This window comes from Euprymna scolopes, chromosome 44, assembly GCF_053919585.1.
Source record: "Euprymna scolopes isolate OS-2025 chromosome 44, ASM5391958v1, whole genome shotgun sequence".
In the NCBI taxonomy this organism is placed as follows: domain Eukaryota; kingdom Metazoa; phylum Mollusca; class Cephalopoda; order Sepiida; family Sepiolidae; genus Euprymna; species Euprymna scolopes.
In genome coordinates this window covers 57,179,821-57,203,359 of record NC_136525.1, presented here as the reverse complement: position 1 = coordinate 57,203,359, position 23,539 = coordinate 57,179,821, and the positions used below count along the sequence as shown (strand labels likewise).

At 34.4% G+C, this 23,539-nt stretch overlaps 1 protein-coding gene across 1 annotated transcript in view; it reads left to right on the top strand.

Moving 5' to 3' along the window:
• LOC145268635 (uncharacterized) overlaps nt 1–12,255 on the top strand; it is a 69,144-nt gene extending 56,889 nt beyond the window's left edge. Inside the window, exons 24-26 of the mRNA XM_080124112.1 lie at nt 3,630–3,665; nt 4,620–4,663; nt 12,143–12,255. Coding sequence (XP_079980238.1) covers nt 3,630–3,665; nt 4,620–4,663; nt 12,143–12,197 — 135 coding nt within the window. The 3' untranslated portion in view covers nt 12,198–12,255. The remainder of the gene's footprint in view (nt 1–3,629; nt 3,666–4,619; nt 4,664–12,142) is intronic.
• The last annotated feature ends 11,284 nt before the right edge of the window (nt 12,256–23,539 follow it).

Genomic DNA, 23,539 nt, shown 5'->3' with positions numbered 1-23,539 from the left:
AATTTAACGTCATTATCATACTACAAATGTAGTAAAACAATTTAACGTCATTATCATACTACAAATGTAGTAAAACAATTTAATGTCATTATCATACTACAAATGTAGTAAAACAATTTAACGTCATTATCATAAAAAATGTAGTAAAACAATTTAACGTCATTATCATACTACAAATGTAGTAAAACAATTTAACGTCATTATCATACTACAAATGTAGTAAAACAATTTAATGTCATTATCACAGACAAAAATGCACATTCTTGCAGGGCAAATCACCAATAAGCATTTTTGGTATAGTTTTTTTTTTGCTGAATTCAATCTACATATGGTACTTTCTTGCTTGAATGCCTTATTTTGTGTCTTGGGTAAGTGAAATTTGGAATATGACATTTTCTGACGACTTTAAAAATTTTTGTCACAAATTTAGGCCCATTTTTCGCTAATTTTTCACACAAATAATGCTCTAGCTCGAAAAATGTAAGTTAGAAGTAGATAAACCCTATATGATTTTGAAAGGTTCACTTATATGCTACAGACCTAACCACATGCCTAGGTCTGTGCTTGTGAAGGGTGGCTGAAAATAATTTTGGCTTTGCATGAGAAAAACTTCTTCATGGAGACTTGAATAGTGTCATAAGCAAAAATCATAATTACCTATATCTATTTTTCAACTTTTCCTTTGATGATATAAGCCATTTATCGAAAATCCATGGGTTAAAGAAAAAAGACTTGAATAATTATCTGTATTCCTTTGTCAAACAATAAATTTTGTTGTAATTATATTAGGTCGGTGCAAAAATAATGTTTTTTGACGTTGAACTTCACCTTAAACGTTATTAATCGAAATAAGAACTATTAGAATTGACACATTTTTGCAAACGAGAAACAAGTTTATTTATACCATTAGCATAGAAATCCGATGAAGTCATTGGAGGCCGATTCGGCATTATCTTTGCTTTTGAAGCACTTTTTGTGTAGGTAGTTGTCCAGTTGTTCACTGGACCTCTTGCCAGTGATTATGGCAGATGAGGCAAAGTCTCTTAGCCCAATTTGTCCAGCTTCTGCAGGGTTAGTTGAGCAATATTAGGCGAGCATTGTCATGGAAGAGAATTGGTCTCTTCATATTGATCAATCTCGGGCACATACGTTAGAGCTTCTCTGGCATCCAACTACTATGCTGAACGTCGCCAGTAGTCATAGAGGATCCGCTTCTCATCACATGTCACAATCTGCTCAAGAATGGGTTGTTTTTTTTGTTTTTTTTTTACAAAGGCATCACCACATTATCAAGGCCCAGAGGCCACTCAAGGATAAGGGTTAAAGAGTGTACAGTAGAAATTGGTCAATATAGTAATCATTAGTAATGAAAATTTGGTAAATTTAATAACTTATATGGAACGGCTCATCGGCTTCAATTAAGGCTTTTAAATGTTTGTTATCAACCGTAGTTGGCTGCCTGCGAGCGTCTCCATCTAAGTTTTCATCATCATTGTGAAATTTCTTAAATGACCATTGTACCACACATTCTTTAGTGGTTCCTGGGACAAATGCATCATTGTCATCTCGGCAGATTTCGGCCTAGTTTGAACTGGAACAAGAAAATCATGCAGATATGAATTTTGTCCATGCTGTCGAAAAGCCTAAAAAAAATGAATGAAGAAATTGAGAATGGTAACGAAAAACACGATTCGATAGAGCGAAAAACGTGCTTTAAAATGATATATAACATGGCTATATATATCAATGAATTGATACAGAAATCATATATAAAAGTAACATATGTAAGAAAACGATATTGTTTTTGCACCAACCTAATACATAATTTAACTCAAAATTTCCATTTATATTATTGCTCTATCTTGCATAGTGAGTTTTCTTTATCTGCCTGCTATCGTCTTATAAATATTGATACTAATATTTATTTGGACTTTATATTTACAGTATTATACAACCTGTATTCTTACTACACTTCAGTATATTCAAAATTTATTTTTTAAATATCCTAATATATCATGCAAAAAACAAAGCTCATTATAAATAATTATAAAATTTATATTTTTAACAACATATATATATATATATATATAAGTAGTAGCGTTCGTGTGTGTGTCTGTGAGTACAACTCTCCTACAGCCCACACCACTGGACCGATCATGACTAAATCTGGCATGATGATGGTGCACACCATTTTTCACGGTTACGAACAAAGGTCAAGGTCAGAGTCTATATATAATATACTCTCCTACAGCTCACACCACTGGACCAATCATGACTAAACCTGGCATGATGATTGTTTCTCAAGTAAGGATGGTGCACACTATTTTTCAAGGTCAAAGGTTAAGGTTTTATTTCGTACGGCTTTTCATAAACTCCCACTATCCCAGGGCGCCACTATAGCAACAGCTAACTTGTTTATGATCACTCTCCTCTGCCCCATCACCTCAACCTATCTTGATGAAATTTGGTATTATATTTCTGGAAACACAACTGCAGCCGACTTCTCACAATTGCTTCTCTAAATTGGTAATGGTTAGTTTCCAATCACTTCTCCACCTGACATAATTAAGATTCCGACAGAGTTTGGTAAATGTATCAGTAATATGAAGCAATTGAAATAAAGTTTACTCGGACCTGCAAAATAAAAGAAAATCACCAGAGTAGCTCTAATATTTTTTATTTTACTTTTGTTAGTTTGAAGAGATCAAGGGGCTCCTTCCTAACACTTGATTCTATTACAGTTTAAATTTATATCCGAGGGTTTTTTAAAGGATAGACACTGTTCCCTTTATGTCAGCTATCTGTATTTCCTTAAAGCTTGACTTTCCAGGGATTGCTTCTAAGTATTTCTGAAGGTTCTTTTTTATTAAGCCAGTTTCTCTCGTCACATCTGATATAATTTCCTTGTGTAGCTTTACAATAGCTTGTCTCACAGAGTAATCAAGTTTTGGGTGTTTCGCCATGGTGCCGGCTGATGTAACGTTTACAAATGACTAAGACTTATTCTTTAGAGAAAATCAAAAACATTGAATATAGCATATTGTTTACATTGTTTTTCTCAATTTTGTCCCTTACTTTCCTATTTTGAAAATAAATAATTGTTATAATTCTTTTTCTATTCTTTGTAAATGATTCAAATTTAAGTATGTTATTATGGCTGATAACGACTACGAGTTGTCAAAATTTCAGCTTTTCACAGTTGTTATTTCTAACAAATATGAGATTTTTAAATTTTGTCCCTTAGTTTTGGACGTTACTATATATATATATATATATATATATTGGAATGAAAATATTAGATTATATAATTTCATTATCAAATGATTAACTCTGGTGATTTATTTGCAAATAAAACCTGTAGTTAAAATTTTGAATAATATCTACTAATAAGAATGTTAAGGGCCTTAAGTTCAATAATCAATGTAAGCTAATAAAAGTTCAAGGCAATAAAATTATAACACGTAATCTAATTTTACAATGATATACCTTCTCCAATGCAAAAAAAAATAACTTATGTTCTGGTAATTTTCCACTAATAATAATCAAGTTGAAACCAACTTACAGAAAAATGGCAAAACTTTAAATACTTGTAATGAAAAGTTTTTTACCCTCTTTTAATCATTTGTTAGGATCCATCAACAAGCTGGGCACAAGAGAAAAATTCTGTAAGTAATTGATTATATCATTACCCTTTTGCATATAGTTTTTCTTAACCTTTTATCAATGAAAGTAAATTATAATAAAGATAAATGTAGGCATTAAATAATGTCTCTCGTTTTGAGTTTTATTAAATAATATATTTTTAAAAAGATTGGTGCATATCAACAATTTGTGCATGCATAGTATGCAGTTTTTGATAAACTTTAGCAAGTTATGAAGCTATTTTTATAGCTATTAAGCTATGCAGAAGCTTCCGTGTCTCATGCCTGTAGGTAATGTTAATATGATATGCAGTTTGGTTTTAATTCTGATATTTTTCACTAATAATAAATTCCTTATTTGGAAACCATTAATAGAAATCCAATGATTCGTTTAGGAGAACATTAGATTTAAAAGTAAATGTTTAACTTTAAAGAATTTTCTGATAGTTTCAGATCGAATATTAATCTGATTTCCATCAGATTTAAATCCGCAATTACTAGACAATAGACACAAATTGCATGCACCTTCTATGTTATGTACAAGCTATTTTGTCATTTATTTTTATTGTTAAATTGTTACAGAGAAAATAAGTGTATTTGTTTTACTGCTTTTTATTTTTCCAACACACACACATACACGTAGAATAAAATATTTGATTATAAAATATAATCTAATTTTCAAATGATAAACTCTTGAATTCAATTACAATCTATAGTTTCAATTTTAATAACATCCACTAATAATAATGTAAAGGCATTAAGTTTTAACATCATAAAATGCAACTTTCAAATAAAACTATTAGATTATAAGACAATGCAATTTTAAAATTAAATCGCAATGCAAATAAAACTTGTAGTTTAAAATTTATTTTTTTTTTTCTAATAATAAAATATATTTTTGAAACAAAGTTTAAAAAACAGCAGAACTGCTAAGATTGACAATGAAAACTGTTTACTCTCTTCTTTATGTTTTATTAGGAACCATCTATCAAAAGGTACATTATTCACCAAGAGGAAGCTCCGTAAGTAATTTATCATATCATCACTTTTTTTTACAGAGTTTTTACTCAACTTCTTATCAATGAAAATTAAAAAAAATAGAGATCGGTGCTCTTCAACAATTTGTATGTAGATGGTATACAGTTTTTAGTAAACTTTTCATAGATATCTGTACGAGATGTTGCCAAATTATGATTTTTGGCTACCATATTTTTTGTAATGAAAAAGTATGAAAGAGGCCAAATTTGGCCTTCAAAAGGCTAATCTGTCAAACCTTAGAAAGGCCAAATTTTAAAAGCAATATGGCGGCCTCGAATATCGTACATTAAATTTAATAAAAAATTATGAAAATAATAAAAATGAATTTTTTGCTGGTTTTATTTAAGCCTTTGGGTCTAATAATGTTTTATATAAAAATAGTTTCTATAATATTTTATCTGTCAAATAATTTACGCCGCTAAACTACACATTTACCATAAACTTCTATGCGTAGTATTTAAAAGCAAAGAAAATGGTCATCTAAAATAAAAAAGAATATTTTATTCCTGTCTGTCTGTCTGTCTCTCTCTCTCACTCTTTGTCTCCCTCTTGCTCTCTCTCGCTCTCTGTCTCTCGCCCTCTGTCTCTCTCTCTCTATATACAGTGATGATCATATTTATTGGCACGGTAAAATAAAAGTTAAATTTTGTCTAATAAATTCTAAAAAAGGGATTAAATTAAAGAAAATAACAAAGTATATTATGTATTTTTAACTGGCCTTTCCGATGCAGCAATCGGATTTTAGAAAAAATAAATAACAAAGGAACAACAAACATAATTGCAAAAAACCCTTGTTCAAAATTATTGGCACGGCTTTGTTTTTCTTTTAGTATCAGTATAATATCAATCAATTTCCGGTTTACGTGCTTTCTGAACTTTTTTATAGCCATATTATGCTTGTTTAACGCTAATTCAGTGAATAATTTTTTTCAGATAATTTTTAGATAGCGATTTATTTAAACTATTATAAGTGACTAAATTATAATTTTCAATCGCCATGGTTAAAACTAAGGAACACAGCGAAGACGTCAGGAAGCTTGTTGTAGCATGCCATACCAATGGGGAGGGCTATGATAAGATTTCAAAGAAGCTAAACCTTCCCAAATCCACTGTTAGAGCCATAATAAACAAGTTCAAATCGCAAGGCCACGTTATGAGTTTAGAGGGTAGAGGGAGAAAAAGGATTCTTTCCCCAAGAGATGAACGGAAAATTGTTCGACAAGTAAAACAAAACCCAAGGATCTCTGTTGGGGAGATTGTTGATGAACAGAGCACCTCTGGAGTGAATGTATCTCGACATACAGTTGGTAGAGTTTTGAAGAGAGCTGGTTTAAAAGCATGTCGTCCGAGAAAGACTCCCTTATTGAAGCCTATGCACCTGAAAGCAAGGCTAGCCTTTGCAAAACGTCATATTGATAAAGATGTTGCATTCTGGAAACGTGTTCTATGGACTGACGAAATGAAAATAGAGTTATTTGGCCATAATAAAGGGTCTTATATTTACAGAAAATCTGGCGAAGCTTTCCTGCCTAAGAACACCATACCCACAGTGAAGCACGGTGGAGGCAGTTTGATGTTTTGGGGATCCTTTGCTGCCTCTGGACCAGGGCGACTTGTTAAGGTCACAGGTAGCATAAAAAAGGAAGATTATGTTAAAATATTGGATGAAAACCTGAAAGACTCTGCTAAAGAGCTCTCACTTGGTCGTCGTTGGTGGTTCATGCAAGATAATGACCCAAAGCATTCGGCTAAACTGACTAAGAAATGGCTTGAGGACAATCATATTAATGTTTTGGAGTGGCCATCACAAAGCCCAGACCTTAATCCAATTGAAAATTTATGGAGAACATTAAAATTGAGGGTAATGCAAAGGAAGCCTAAGAATCTTATTCAATTGGAGGATTATTGTCAGGAAGAGTGGGCTAAAATTACTACTGAAGAGTGCAACAACTTGGTTGTAAACTATGAAAAGCGACCGAGGAAGGTAATCAAGGCCAAAGGCTATACAATTGATTATTAAATAAATCGTGCCAATAATTTTGAACAAGGGTTTTTTGCAATTATGTTTGTTGTTCCTTTGTTATTTATTTTTTCTAAAATCCGATTGCTGCATCGGAAAGGCCAGTTAAAAATACATAATATACTTTGTTATTTTCTTTAATTTAATCCCTTTTTTAGAATTTATTAGACAAAATTTAACTTTTATTTTACCGTGCCAATAAATATGATCATCACTGTATATATATATGTGTAAGTATCAGTCCATCTGCCTCCCAGCATGGCTCCCTATAATCTAACTTGCTTGGTTTGTGTATGTTGATGTGTCCGTGTGTATATGTTTACGAAATCTGTTGTTCGCCTGCTGGTATTACAAACCTCAAATATCGTGATTATGTCTTTGTTTTAATTTGCATAAAACAATAAGTTGAAATGACAACAGTAGAAGAAGTTAATTAAAATTGTGGGGAGAAAGGAAAACGAAACAGAAAAAAAAATGTTTTTTTTAAAAGCCAATGTGTTTGTTTATTCAATAAGGTATCTATTCTCGAATAAGCGGGTTGAGAAAGTAGCAACCAATGAGAAGGGATGAAAATGTGTAAGGAGAAATCATTATTTTGTGTAAGGGAAATGAAAAGTTAATGCTGTGTATAGGAGTTTATTATCCAGTTAAGAAGGGTGACTGGAGGGCATAGTAAGAATGTGTATATATTTTTGGGGTGTAGACTGGTGGCAGGAAGAGGACTATAGAAAGAGAGGGAAAAATTAGAACTACTTCCTCTGTAGATGATGGCTCTCCTAGGATGAAGTAATAGGGGTTATAATATAGCAAATAAATGTGTCTATGATGGCGGTCAAAAGTTAGAGAAGATAGCTGATAATAGTTTAGGCATAATAAATTTGTATGTGGCATCTGTTCTTGCAAACCTACAGTATTTAGTCCAGAGGGGAATTTCTGTGCCTCTTTTATTATATATATATATATATATATATATATATATATATATATATAGGGACGAGACATAATCTAATCAAATCTCATCCTCAATAACATAATTAAAATATCAATCAACAACTTTTATATGCAGCTCAATCTAAAATAGAAAAGTGGCAAATATTTACAATTCGAAATATTTCTCAAATCACGTTCCAAATAGCATATAAATAGGTATTACGGTTGTTTACTCTCTTCACAACATGCATTCCAAACCAGAGGCAGGTGCTCGTCTGAACTCCAATCTCTGGTCCCCCCCTCGCCAATCTTTCACGAAAAACACCCGTCTAGCTAAAGCCACTGTCAATAATTTCCCCCACTCTATATCTGTGCCTAAATCAAAACGCGGATTCCAGGAACAAAGCTTCTTTCTTAGAACTGCATGCCTGTGGAACTCTGTTCCGTCTGCCTGCTTCCCACCGGACTACAACTTGGATGTGTTCAAGTCCAATGTTAACAAATTCCTAATGAACTGCCCCCTTAAGTAAACACTTCATCAAATCTCCACACTAACGTAATGTACTTGCAATAACCCTTATCCCTGAGTGGCTTCCAGGCCTCGATAAGTGGTGATCACTGTGTAAAAAAAAAAAAAAATTCATAACATGCATTCCAAACCAGAGTATCACGAAAACATTTTCAATCATGCATTCTATCTAAAACAGAAAAAATGTCATAATGCATTTGTTTATATGCATATATGCTTTCTTTATCTTTTTTTTTTTTACATTTTTACCCCAAACAATGCACATTGTCACTTTGATGCAGGGGCCTACTATCAGGGGCATAAGTTGGAAGAATACTATGTAGGGAGTTGAGCAGCAAAATGTTTCTTCACATTAGACTTGAACTTCTGCGTGTCAGTACAGTTGGGAAAGCAAAATCCCGGAAGCGAGTTCCAAAGTCTAGCAGTTCTGGGGTAGAAACTATTAGAGTAAAAGGCTTTTGTACATCTAGGAATCTCGATTGTGTAAGAGTGGAACTTTGTTGCTTGTTAGGTTTGTCAGGGGTGTTTACGTCGAGGGGGGTACAAGGGGTTGTAGTTCATCAGAGCATCCACCATGAAAATACTTTTAAAACAGGCAGAGGAATGCAACATTTCGTTGATGGGACAGAGGTTGAAGCTTAAATGACAGTTCAGGACCTATCAGATTGGTGACTCTCTTTTAGACCCTGTCCAGAAGTGAAGGACTAGTAGCAGATGCACCAGCCCAAGTGTGACAATAATACTCAATACATGGCCGAATGGTCGGCTTATAGAGGTACAAGATACTTTCAGGCATAAGTAACATTCTAGCACAGTAGAGAGAGCCCAGCTTCTTTGCAGCAGCCTTGGACATTGCTATTGATGTATCTGTTCCAATTGTTCCTTGTGAACATTAAGCCGAAGAGTTTGAATGAAGTTCTTTCATGTAATGTATCTTTAGCCATAACTATTTGTGGTTGAGAAGGTTTTTCGTAATTATTAAAGGAAACAAGCTTAGTCTCAGCAGCATTGAACGTTACCATCCATTTTTGACCTCATTCCACTACAGACAGGAGGTCTTTCTCTAGGATTACCGCTATTTCCTTGGATATGTATTTATTCGTTTTCTCCTCATGTCTGTTATAGAGTGTGGTGTAATTAGCAAATATATTCATCTGGAGGCTATTTTATCAGGGAGGTCATTTATAAACATCAGGAATAATAAAGGTCCAAGGATCAACCCCTTAGGTACACCCACATTTATATCATATTGTTTGGATGTACGACCATTGAGGACAACCTGGATTCTTCTCTTATTTAAGAAGGATTTAATTTTGTTAAGTATTAATCCAGTAATACCATAGGATCTGATTTTCATGAGAAGACCATTATACCCTGTCAAAAACCTTAGATATGTCTAGGGCTACTGCCATCCTCTCCCCTGCTTTATCCAGCGCATGGGATATACGTTAAGAGATTACAATTAGAATATCTACAATAGAACAGGCTTGCCTAAATCCATATTGTTGGTCAGACAGAAGTTTATCAACTGTAAGGTGGTGGAATAGAACTTGATTAATTATGGGCTAAAATATTTTGGCAAAAAGAGAGAGGAGGCTAATGAGACAATAATTTAATGGGTGAGTTTTGCCAGAATTCTTGTAAACTGGTACCACAGAAGCAGTTTTCCAGCAGTCAGGAAAGCATGATTAGTTTAGGCATTTATTGAAGAGTTTGGAGAGAACTGGAGCAACCTCAGCAGAGCATTTTTTTAAATAGTACAGTCAGGATGAGATCAGGTCCACATGCTTTTGAGGTGTCTAGTTTTTTATGATATCATGTACTTGAGAAGGGATGATTTTCAGATCATCTAATGTGTTTTTTGTCCGCAAAGGAAAATCGGAAAGGGAGTGGTTTGCTTGATCCAAAGTAGAGTTTCAGGTAACTGACGGGCAAGCATGTTAGCTTTCTCGGTTGCCATGCCAACAACCTCATGATTGTTGGATAGTGAGGGAATGGCCCATTATTTATTACACTGTTGTAGATTTACCAGAAATCACAAGTTCCTACTTTCTGTGCTTCAATGCATTCCCTGGTGGTTTCGGTATATTCTCTCTTAGCTATCGCTACTTCTTTCTTAGAATTACTTCTATAAACTTTTGTCTGTTTGTACTGGACTTATGCTGGCTAAATCTGTGGTATGCATGTTGCCTCTGAGCAATGGCAGCTGCGCAAGTAGGAGTAAACCATTGGGGAGTGTGGGGTTTACTTTAGAACTTCCCTGTGGGAACATGAGTACAGTCCTGGGTCGAGGGAGGGCGATAAAGAAAATATAGGTAGCTAACGCTATGTTGTAAAGTTAATTTAAAACACATGAAGGCCTGGTCATGTGATTTTAGTTTAGATTCCCTAGTCATGGAGAGTGAGTTACGAATATAGACTCCAAGTTTGTGCATGTGTCTGTCTTTACGACAAAATGGAAGATAACCAGACATGTTAAAGATGTTAGAGGGGATGGAGGAGTGCAAGTTAGTTTCACTTTATGCTAAGATATCCGGGTAGTTTGCTAAGAGAAATGATTCTACATCATCTATGCTAGTTCTAATATCTGTATATATGTGTGTGTATATATATATATATATATATATATAGGGAAATATTCATCAATAATGGTTATCCTGTTGACCTTATTGATGACTGTATTTTCCAAAAGGTTGTTGATTTTAAATCCCCTAAAAAGTTTGGACCCTTGAAATGCCCGGTTTATTTGAAATTACCATGGATTGGGGAGGGGAGTAATAGAATTTCCAAACAGATTCGAAGAAGTATTTACGACTGCTTCAATTCTGTGTCTTTGCATTTGGTATATACTACGAGACCTGCTTTTCCGTCTTTTCGCAAGGATAGTTTGCCTTACATCCAAAATAGTAATATTGTATATCAGTTTAGATGCCAGTGCGATGCTGGTTATGTTGGGCGAACATTCTTGCACCTTTTGACTCGTATAAACCAGCATGTTCCATCGAAGATCAGACAAGGGAGGATGGGGTCTGGTGGTCTCCCTCCTTCTGCAGCCTTGGACTCTGCTATTGGCCAGCATTTGGTTGATAACCCGTGCTGTGCCAATAGATATAAAATAGATTGGTTTGAGGTGCTACATAGAGCAGACTCCAAAAACCATTTAAAGATTTTGGAGTCTGTCTCTATTGCGGTGCGTCAACCTTCTTTGTGCCGGCAAAAAGAAACATCAAACGCATTGTTTCTCTTTGGGGAACTTTGAATTTTTTCTCCTGCTTTTTTTTTCCTCCCTCGTTGTGCCAATATTTTAATAGTTTTTAAACGTAAATAAATTTATTTAGTGTCCCCGTACTTTTGGCACAATATTATTTAGTTCGATAGCCGAAAGAGCTCTCGAGAAACTTCCGCCTATTATTTTTAAAACTATATATATATATATATATATATATATATATATATATATATATATGGTTATGACTTACTAAGCTATTTTGCTGATATATTTACTTTAGTGAGCTTTGCCACATACTTGAGAACAAAATGGTATCATTCAGTATGGTATTGGGCCAACCAGCTAAGCAGGGGATTGGTTGATGGAATTTTTATGGAATAACAGAATGCAAAAAAAGTAGAAAAGTTGCATTCAACTTCAACTTCATCGATTAAAATTGTGAAAAATAATAACAATTATTTAAGTAGAATGAAAGCTACTTAAACAAAATTATCAGATATTTCCGGGAAAGCTAGATTTGTGTTTTCTTTTTTAGATTTAGAGCTTGTGATTGTGTTCCAGATATATTGCTATCAGTAGCATTCGGGAAAAGCATTATAATTTTTTTATCAAAGATCGAACTTTAGACATAATCAATAGTGTTTAAATGTCACACATAAAAAGATCGACCATTGATTAAAATAGAAAGAAATATATTAATATTATTAAATATAATTAGTATTTTTATTATAAAAATCTTTTCTTTCTTTCCACAGCTCCTACGAAATACTTAAGGACGACAACAATACAGGTAAGTGTAGAACTGATTAAGTCTCATTCCAATCCAAATTAGTATTCATTTAAAACAAAATCAACCGAATGTGTGTCCATGATAACTGTTTTCCAAATTGGCTTCCTCACTGAAATAATTTGGATGCATAGCAAAAAAATACTCTTAAAATCAAAATTTAAAATGATCGTTATTTTTTGTGACGGAGTAAATGAGGCAACCATATAATTTTCAATGTTTCAATTACTTTGTGTAACAATTAAGATATGTCATATTGGAAAATAGGACAAGACAGGATTAATTATAATCAGCAAAAAATAAAGAACTCTTCTAAAAAGTCTCTCCACTAGCAGGGATACCTGACATTGCCCGGGCAAAAGTGTAACATAACTTGTACTACCTCTCTTTTCCCTCACCCCCCCCCCTTTCTTCTTTTTCCCAATCCTATCTCTGGACATACACACACGCATAACTCGAGTCAGCATAATGGATAATATTATACATCCAGGGTTACGCTGATTTAACAAATACCACTTTTTGGTTGATTGCTGTGTATTTTTCACGTATTAGTTGGATGTACAATTAAACATTTGCCTTGTATGTAATAGATGATTGGAGTGGGTTCTTTACTCTAATTTCCTCCAAATTTATATTTAGCAAAATAAAATTCTGCTGGACTTCATCTCGTTTGACAATAGCAAGTATGCAGACTGGTCTGAAAGCCTTGTTGTTATGTTTTGTAGGGTTCATAATAGCACAGTAATACAAGACGTATGTATTGGATTCGGTTTATGTAGTCTTATTGATTCTTTCACACATCGAGAAGGTCTGCATCAAAAAACACACTCATAATTGCTGCTAGCAACTTCTAATTTAAAAGTGCATTTTGCGACAGTTTCATTCAGCATTGTCAACAATTTGAGCCATCATTCTGTCATTTTGTCCTCGATTGGTGCAATGACTTCAGATCTCCTCATGACAGATAGGGTCATGCAGAGTAATTCCTGAGATCCAACAGAGAATTTTGGTTTCCATAACAACCGATCTTCATTCCGCCTTCCTCATTGTTGGCAACTGCTTGGAGTTATACAAACCTTCCAACTTTAAATGGTTGTTGATCTTGCAGTCAGAGAGGATTCTGCGATTATACGTCGTTTGAAACACATCAAATTGATGTACATACTACGGGAATGAATTGCAAGATTCAACCAAATTTTTAGAAGGGCTAAAACTATTGAATAGCTGTAAAGTTTTAAAAGAAGAGAGATACATAACACTATATTTCTAAAGATGTTGCATGTATAATTTTTAATTCAGGACTTATAATTAAAAATAATAGCATAGAATCTAGATTAAACAGATCAATCAAATAAGGGGATAATTCAGGACATTAATATTCTATGCAAAAGATGACATTAATTTGGGTAAAATCAAAGGCTGACAATTTTTTAGCACATTCTGAATAATCTTCCCATGCAGGAATATACAAAGGTTGCTAATTATTCTAAATAATACTGCATAGCAAACTTTAAAAGATGGAATTGATGCTTTCCCATGCTTACAAGTTTGTGGGTAATTGTTGTGTAAAATCAAAGTTTAAAAATTCTCTAGCAGAGTCTGACCAACCTTGTCATGCAGGAAGACACAAAGGTTGCTAATTATCCTAAATAATCATTTTCTTTCTAATTCTTAATCTAACAGACTCTAAAGGATGAAATTAACGCCCCCCCCCCCCTGGACATCTTGTTTTTCTTTTCAATTCTTATTTCTTTCAGTTCTTTATTTTTTTCTTTCTTTTCCATTTCAGTGGAACAGATGGGCACCAGAGGAATTATTGTAAATATTGTTTTGTTGTTGTGGTGGTTGCTGTTGTTGTATGGCTTTCTTTCACACGCATTTTCAGTCGTTGTTCAATATTTTTTTTAACCTAACTTGATAAAATGTTAGTTTCCTTCCATCAGGTAACACATCACTTTCTCCATTCCAGCATATCTATAACCTTTGGTCCTGCATTTCTAATGTATTTAATACATTTCGTATGAATCTGATGATTTTACTGTTTGCATTGGTTTTCCTAATCTTTTGAAACAGAATTCTTTTTAGAAATGTACGGCAGGGATCAGATGAAAGGTTGTCAACATCTTAAGTGCAAGAGTTTCTGTGGAACGAACTAGATTCCAAGTAAGCACTCTTGATTGTCAGCCCATGGAAGGTTGTATATTCATTGCATGAATAATTTGCAGCTGATGTATACCAATAGATAACAATTGTATTGAGACTGGAAGGTCGATTAAACAGTTCAGAATAACACTTAGTCTGAACATAAAGGTGAGGAAAAAATGATGCTAAAACAAATGTTTCAACATAAGGTAATACTAAACAGAAAAGCTGAAAATTCCATTAAAAGTCAAAGATTAGAATTAGAGCAATGTGTTAAGGATGTTGAGACAAAAGGAAGAAGAATCCAGTGACATGTAGTAAATAAACAGAAAGCATATTTGCAATTAAAAATAACGTATATAAAATATGTTTGGAAAGCTAGAAAACATTTTTTTTATATTTTTTTATAAACAAATTTATTTGTTTATTCAGATATTTCAATGATACACATCCTTGTCAATGAAAGTCTTTTTTTCTGGCCTGCATGGTGGAATCCACATGTAAGAATGTTAGTCTATAACGGTATGATTTTCAAAAACAGTAATCAGCAGGGTGTCGCATTAGTTGCGCAAAATGAATCAAGAAATGTGTGGAATCCGCGTGTAAGAGCGTTGGTCCGTTGGTCTTATAATGGTATGATATTTATCGTGTTTCTGTGATGTATATTTAGAAAAATTTGTGTGGATTTTTCAACTTGTTCAGCAGCAGTTAATTCTTTTAAACGTTTTTATCAAATAGACAGAATTTTGTATGAATGCTTTAGTGAGGAGATTCTCACAATTGCATAGAAATGGGAAGATTAATTTGCCTTATGTTTAGAACATCAACAAAATTTTGGTGGCAAATCATGGGTCATAACAACAGGTAGCAAACATTAGTTTACTTGAGTAAAATCATGGTAATAATTTCTACAAAGTTTCCTTTGAGAATTAGCAGAGCTTCTTGTAGTTCAATCAGTTAACAAAGGTGGATCTAAATGGGAGTTAATTGTGTATGCAATTTTCTGTTTATTTTTCTCGGTAGCTGTAATAAGTCCCGGTTTACAACTAGTGTTTCTGCTGATATTGCCCATCAGGACTGCCTTAACACCATACACACTGTTGTGCTCTTCTGGAACAGACACAACATCTTCTGCTAGAAGAATTTCCATCTAACCGACGTTGGGTATCTTGCCGTGAATGAGATATTTACCATCAGTGCTTTTTTCTTTGCTGTATGTTTCGCAGTCTTTGGTCCCTTGATGTTCTCAATCATTTTGTCACCATTTTCTTTCGTAACCTTTTGTATTGCAACATGTCCTTGTCGGTTATGCAATAAATATCCAATGCAAATAAGATTATCATAGTTCTAGGTCTGTTTACGATTGTTAGTTACCTTCATTTGCCGTTTCCCTATCGATTTCTGACTTACCTATAATTCTCTTTTAAATTCATGTTTGGATCAAGGAGGCACATATGCTGTAGTCGTAATAGAAAAGCATTAGCAGAATATGCCCAACTGTTGAATGATACATCACCTCGAATAAGTTCCATAGAATATCTAAGGATTTTTCAAATACTGAAACTTAGTGAGAGTTAAGTGAAAATGTGTATTTTACCCTTCTCATTCTTATATATTTTAAAATATCCCATCTCTTTAATTTATTCTTAAACTAGTTCAAATTATACAAAGCCAAAAACAACAACCATATATAATTAATATTATCTTACTCTTGTATTAGTTCGAATTATGCATAGCCAAACACAAGGGCAAGCATATAGTTAATATTATCTTATTATTAAACGTGTTCGAATTATGCAAAGCACAAAAACAACTGTATATTTGACAGTACCTTATTTTTAAACTTGTTTGGATTATGCCAAGCCAAACAACAAAAACCATATAATTACTATTACCTTATCCTTAAACTAGTTTGAATTATACAATGCCAAAATAGCAACCATATAAATTAATGAATAATTAAATGAATTATACAATATCAAAATAATAACTATATAAAATAACAACCATATAAATTAGAAACCGCATAAATAATATTACCTTATCCTTAAACTAGTTTGAAGTATACGGTTAAACACAATAATTACATTACATATTCTTAAACTATTTTGAATACTGCTGATCCAAGAACATCAACCATACAATTGACATTACTTTATTCTTAAACTAGTCAATTTAAATAAACTTTAGAGCATTTTGGTTTGAAATAAGAGAATCAGACTCCAAATACTGTTTGTAGTTAAAATAAAAAATGTTTTTAACAAACATTTTTATCGATTGATTGGTTTACTAAGATTTAAGATCAATGCATAATGTATGCTGGTTGCATTTACCAACTGAACTGTAATATTTAAATAAACCTTAGAACAAAGGCAACGAGTTAGGTTTCTTTTACTTATGTGTCAACGTCATTTTTAAAATCATATTATTAAAAATAACACTAGTAACACTGTTTAAACCATAGCTCGTGAGTAAGGGCATTTAGTTGAATCAGAGACATCATATGATAGTTTGGAGCCGGAGAGATAGTCTAATGTCAGATATTATAATGTTCTAAAAATCCATAGATATTTTAGACAACTTAGTCAAGTGTAGCAATAGAGATGAAAATGGATGCTTACCTGCTTTGTGTCTATAACAACAGTTTTCCAGGGAAAATAGAACTCATTTTGATATTGGCAGATACTTATAGTTAAACATAATTTGCAGCATTGTTTGAACAAGAGTTTCTTCAGAAATTTGTACCGTCATTGTGAATTTATTACAGTTAAAGGAGATTTACAAACATCATTTTTATTGATCATATTACTTGAATTCTTCGGACTACTGTTTTTATCTTATATTGCAAAACGTTTTGGTCGATGTAACCTCCAACATTCTTAAGATGTATATTGGCGAACTCTGGAATCTTCACGGGATTTCAAGTTGAATCCATTATTCAACCAACATGGGCAACATGTTTTCACTCCATCAGCCATGAGTGGAGAGAAGTCTCTAGAACGAATTTAGGAACCTTAAACCTATTTTTGTTTCTGGATGTAAGTATCACTATTTTGATAAGTACTTACTCCCTCCAAAAAAATTGGAACAAAAGCATGTTGTCCCCACTGGTTGAATGATTCATTCCTTCTGAAATTCCTGAGAGGCCAAATACAGCTAAAGGTGGCGTAAAACCTAATTAGTCCCTCATGCAAGATTTTCCCTTTCCTGAAAAACAAAATAAGAAAAAAAAAAGAGATCTAATAAAAGCAATAGACAAAAATAAAATAATGACCCTAGCAAGTTATTGGGCTAACTACCCTCTTGCCGAACAGATTATTCTGCCCTTTTCACTTTGGACTCCATTTAAGAGGCATAGTCCTTGAGTCTAGTAAGATTTCTTCCTAGCCATCCTTACCCTTGGGCTTGGTTTTGTTGGAGTTGTTGTTGGGCTCACTTTGAGGGTTGCAAGTCTCTTCTGCACATGATCCCATATTCACTAGTACATTACTATGCAATTACATATGGCTGGTAGATGATGTGACCTCTCATTTAATCTTTGCCACACAATAGCGTTCTTCCACTCTTTTTGACCTTTTATGTGTGGTTGCATCCCTACCATCTTTCCAGGGTGCAACGGTTGAAGTGGTTTTACAACCAGAGCCCTGATCTCTCCTTCCACATTGAAAGTCATAAACTTTGTCTTATCCACATTAATGTGTCAACCAATGTCATTTGCAGACTTTTTTAGCTTGTGTAACAGTGTTTGTGCATCAGCAGTGTTATTTGCAAACAAAGTAGTATCGTCAGCATAATCTGCATCAGTTATGTGTGCTGATTGATGACGTCTGTTTCTGGATTCATTTAGGGTGAAGCCTAGCATAATGTGTATATCAACAGAGGCGCAAAGTACAAAGTCAAGACATATAATGAAAAGAAAAGGAGCAAGTTCCTTATAGAACCCCGGTGCAGATGTTGAAAAATTCAATTTCCCATCTGGCGACCTGACTATTGCTCGAATGTGCTTATATAGCATCATGATAGCATTAATAACTTTGTTTGGAATGCCATGTGCTTTTAATATGCTGGTCATTTTTCCTCTATGTACAGAGTCGAACGTTTTGAAGAAATCTACAAAGAGCATGACTGCCTCAATGTTTTTGGCTTTTACTCCTTCGATTAGTCTCCTGACAGTAAATATTTGACAAAGTAGTAGAGCGATTCTTTCTAAACCCATTCTGTTTTTTTTGAGCACTTCTTCAATCCATGGTTGGATACGGTTGAGAAGCATGGCATTGTAGATTTTTGCTGCAATACCCCACAGAATACAAACTAAGAAAGCAGGCCCTTCAAGAGCTTAGTATGATAAATCTAGTAATATTGGCATAATTATGTCATTTCAACTTAAAAAGTTTTAAATTTACTGCTAAGTTATTTTCCATACACAGAGGTGATGGAGGTTGAGGTATTTCAGCCACAGATATATTTGCTTCTTCCATGCCGAGATTTGCCATTGTTCTTATTCCACGTGCACACAAATTAATACAAAATAATTCAACGTTACTTATCTCAGTTTGTCTTCCTAAAGTACTTTTCCTATTACTTCCTTCTTACACGAAAATCCTTGGATCCCACGGTTGTCACTATGTTTTATTAACGTTTATACATGAATGACAATATATAAAAGACAACACCTGCAGAGCGTTCAATTGCATGTTTTTTTTATGCAGGAGCCAACTACAGTGACATGACTAAAGGTGGTGTAAAACCTTATTAGTTTCTCAAACAACAGAAACATTTTGCAAATAACTCTCAAGATGAGGGCAGTAATGTGAAGAGTTCAGATAATTTGATCAATCAACCCTAACCTAAAACATTTAGAACCGTAATTATTTTTATTGAAGTAATATTCACATAAAAGTAATGTCCACATGTCCCGGAGGTGCCTACTATGTCCATGTACTTCACACAGCTGCGATTTTTCCTCAGATTACATGAGTCCACACAAGTATATCGACATAGTGGGCGCTCTGGATTCAACAGAACAGTATATTTATATTAATATTATTACAAAACACAATGTATGCAAATTTCCGAACAACAATGTAACAAACACTGACAAATTTTAAACAACTTTCTCTCACCTGTCTCAAATCTGACTCATCGTATATTTTTAATCTGTTTCTTAACATGACCATTTTCCTGCACGCAAAGCTGTTAAGTGATCGTTTTTGTCTCTATTGCACCGTAGAGGTGATGCATCATTCAACACTGAGTCTTGCTCAGCTAATGTCTCTCTATCACTGCTACAACGTGTGGGCCCTCTTCATCCAAACATGAATTTAAAAGAAAGTATTTTAGATTTGTTTAAATAGATAGGGAAAAGGCAAGCATGAAGGTAACTAGCCATCAGAAACATATCTAGGAGTATGATCGTCTCATCTGCATAGGAGTTTATTGCACAGCTGATACGGATATTTTGCAATAACAGAGGTTACGAAAGAAAATGGTGAAAAATGATTAGGAAATCAAAGGTCCAAAGTGCCACTTAACATTCAGCAGAGAACTAAGCACTGGTAGTGGGTATCTCACCCACAGTATGATGCCCAACATCGGTGCAACACGGAGATTCTTCTAGTTGAGGATGTTGCTATTGTTCTAGATGAGTGCAGCGGTGTAAATGGTGTTGAGGGAGTTTTGATGGGCATTATCAGCACAAACACTGATCGGGATTATTGCAACTCACGAGGAAAATAAACAGGAAATTGCATACAAATGGCTGCTTACGTCATCAATGGAAACTGCCATTTAGAATCATCTTGAAGTTAATTGATTGAACTACAAAAAGCCATACAACTTTTATTAATTCTTTAGGGGAACCTTATCGAAATTAGGTACTCATGCAGAGAGTGATCCAGACAAAACTCAGTGCACGCTCGGCTTTCCTCGGAACATGACATCAACAGCCAGAGTAAGCCGAGCATTGCCTAGGAAATTAAGCTGTCTGGTGTAACATAAAGCTGAGCCAATGACAATGTAGCACAATGGTTTTCAACGCAACGCGCATTTGCGCAAGTTGAAAATTCAAAGCAGCAGATGACAATTTGGAAGAGGAAGAAAAAAAAAATAAATCAGTAAAAAAAAAGAAAAAAAAGCACAACATTTCATACTTTTACGTCAGAAAAAAAAACATGAATTTTACAGCCTTAAGTGAGTGTGATAGTATGAACCATTACCTCCCCTTAAAGAACTCTTCAGTAAAGAAGTCTCGGATATACCTCCACTTCCGTTTGACACAGAACTGGGGTTCAATAAAAAATGGAGACCGTATTCCGCTTCTCATAAATGAATCTCATCTTTTGGTATTCTTTTACACAATGTTTCATGGTGGCAGCGGTGGGATGGAGAAATGTAAACTCCGAGCCAAAAGTTGCGTTTTTTGGCACAACATTAACAAAGACATCGACAACATAGTACAACAATGTACCATTTGCCAGCAGCACCAAAAAATGCAGAGTGCTGAACCCCTGATGCTCCATGAGATTCCAGTGAGGCCATGGCAGATAGTGGCTACCGACTTATTTCACATTGAAGGTCTCAACTTTATGCTCATTGCAGACTATTATTCCAAGTTCCCATTTGTGCGAGTGTTGAAGGAGTTCTCCAGTCAGGAAGTTATTAAACTGACAAAGCAAATATTTGGAGAACAAGGAATTCCAGAGAGAGTGATAAGTGACAATGGCCCACACTTCAGCTCAATACATTTCAAGCAATTCGCAAAAGAATGGGGTTTTGAACACCACACATCCTCACCTAAGTTCCCTCGTCAAATGGCTTTGCTGAACGCTGTATCCAGGGAGTGAAATCTGCATTCAAAAAAGCTGCCTCAAGCGGTTATGACTTGGATATGGTACTATTATGCCTACATTCGACTCCTTTAGATCATACTCTAACCTCACCAGGTGAGCTTATATACTAAAGGAAGTTAGCAGGGAACATCCCAGTCAAATGCACCAACCAAAACGCTAACAAGGAGAAAATAATAGAACGACTGTATCAGAAGTAAGAAAAACAGAATGTACCATGATCAATATACAAAAGAGCTGCCCAGACTGCCCATCAGACAACCTGTACGTGTGTTAAATAAAGAAGCAGGTGAGTGGTCTCCTGCAGTTGTCACACAATTGGACCGAGAACCAAGGTCGTACATAGTACAGACCCCCTCTGGAAAAACTCTTCGTCGAAATCGACAGCATCTTAAAGTAATCCCCTCCAGAAGCATAGCACATCCAGAGATGCACTCCACTGAAATTCCTCAGGAACCTACCAGGGACGGTTCATCAAGTATAGAGACGGACAGTACACAATGTCAACAGGCACCTTTCAAACGTACATCCCATGGAGTGCCAGACATGGGCACCTATAGCAACCATATGACAGTTAAAACCACCAGATCTAGACGTGTCGTCAGACCCCCCCCCCCCCCGCCCCAAAAAAAAAGATTCCGAGATGAGACAGTTACTAACTGACTTTTTATTTTATTTTTTATCTCATCATTGTAAATAAATTCCTTTTTTTCTCTTTCCATTTCAATTATTGAAAGAAGAGGGATGTGATAGTATAAACCATTAGCTCCCCTTAAAGAACTCTTCAGTAAAGAAGTCTCGGATATACCTCCACTTCCAGTTGACATGGAAATGGGGTTCAATAAAAAATGGAGACCGTATTCTGCTTCTCATAAATGAATCTCATCTTTAGGTATTCTTTTACACAATGTTTCAGTGGGCAGCTGAAAACACCAGCGAGAGTCCTTGACTTTTGTCAAGAAAAAAATTACTGCCACGAACGAAAACTTGTGTACCATGTGGACATAGGTGCAATCTTATTATAAGAGGAAAGGTAAGCGATGCTTATGCCTGAAGGTGTCAGGCTACCAAATGCCGAACCTTTACGTAATCCGAACTGGTAACTTTTTTGGCAAGTCTAAGCTGACAATTGCCATCATAATTAAAATGATCTACTTGTGGGTGTTCGAGCGAGCAACACAGAAAGACCTCCAGCATGAATGCGGAATAAAATCTACGCACACACACGATTAATAAAACAATGGTCTGAGGAAACAACAGCAATATCTGTTTTAATATGAAAAAAAAAAAAAATTATCCCACCCAGTTTTGTTTCAACTTTTCTAGTTTTCAGGGTTTTCCTTGAAAAAAAAAAAAATAAATAAATAAAATAAACACCCCAAAAAACAAACACAAAAATAACACCCCAAAAAGCAAAAATAAAAAAATTGTTTTTAATTTTTCTTGAAAAAAAAAAAAAAAAAAACTTTACAAAAAAATTCCTTGAAAGCATTTATTTGACTTACCTCTGAACCTTTTCTCGAACAAAAAAAATCTTTAACATTATTTTATATATAGCAAAAAAAAGAAAAGAAAAAATATTGTTATAACATTTTTCTTTACAGTTAATAAAACTTGAAATTAAAGTTAAGTTTTCTTTTCTTGTTATGCTTTCATCAGCGACGCTCGGCTTACTCTGGCTGTTGATGTCATGTTCCGGAGAAAGTTGGGCGGACTCTGAGTTACGTCTGGATCACTCTCTGCATGAGTACCCGAAATTATTAATAGAAATTAATGTATCCTCAACCAATAACACTGAGGAACATAGCTGCCTGTTATAAACTGCATCTAGAGATTATATGCAAAATAGACATTGCCACATATTTTATGTACAATTCATGGATATGTATTATTAAATGAAATAATTTGTATTATTATCATATATACTTGCGTATAAGTAACATTTCGGGGACACGATTGGTATACTGTCCCCAGGATGCTTTTCTAGCAATCAAAACTCTGAAGACAGGAAATCCCAAAAACAGGTTTATTGAAGGTATATACGGAAAAAACTGAAAGAAACAAAAAACCATTGTTCAGAATACAAAGAGAAAAAGTCCCAAATCGAGGAGTCATATGTAAGGGAATTAACGACAACTAGAAATAAGGCCGAACATGTGGATAAAGAAAATAAACAAAGTTTGTAGTTAAAATAAAATAATATAAAAAATAACATTAAGGTATTAAAAGGTGTCTTTAAGAAGTGTTTCTTACCGGAGATGACTTAAAACAGCGAAGGATAATGAGAGTTAACAAACCGAAACATGCAGCTAGAAATGCAGCTGAGTTAGGGACAAAACACCGGTCAATCTGCCGGTGTCGAGTCAGGGGAAAATCTA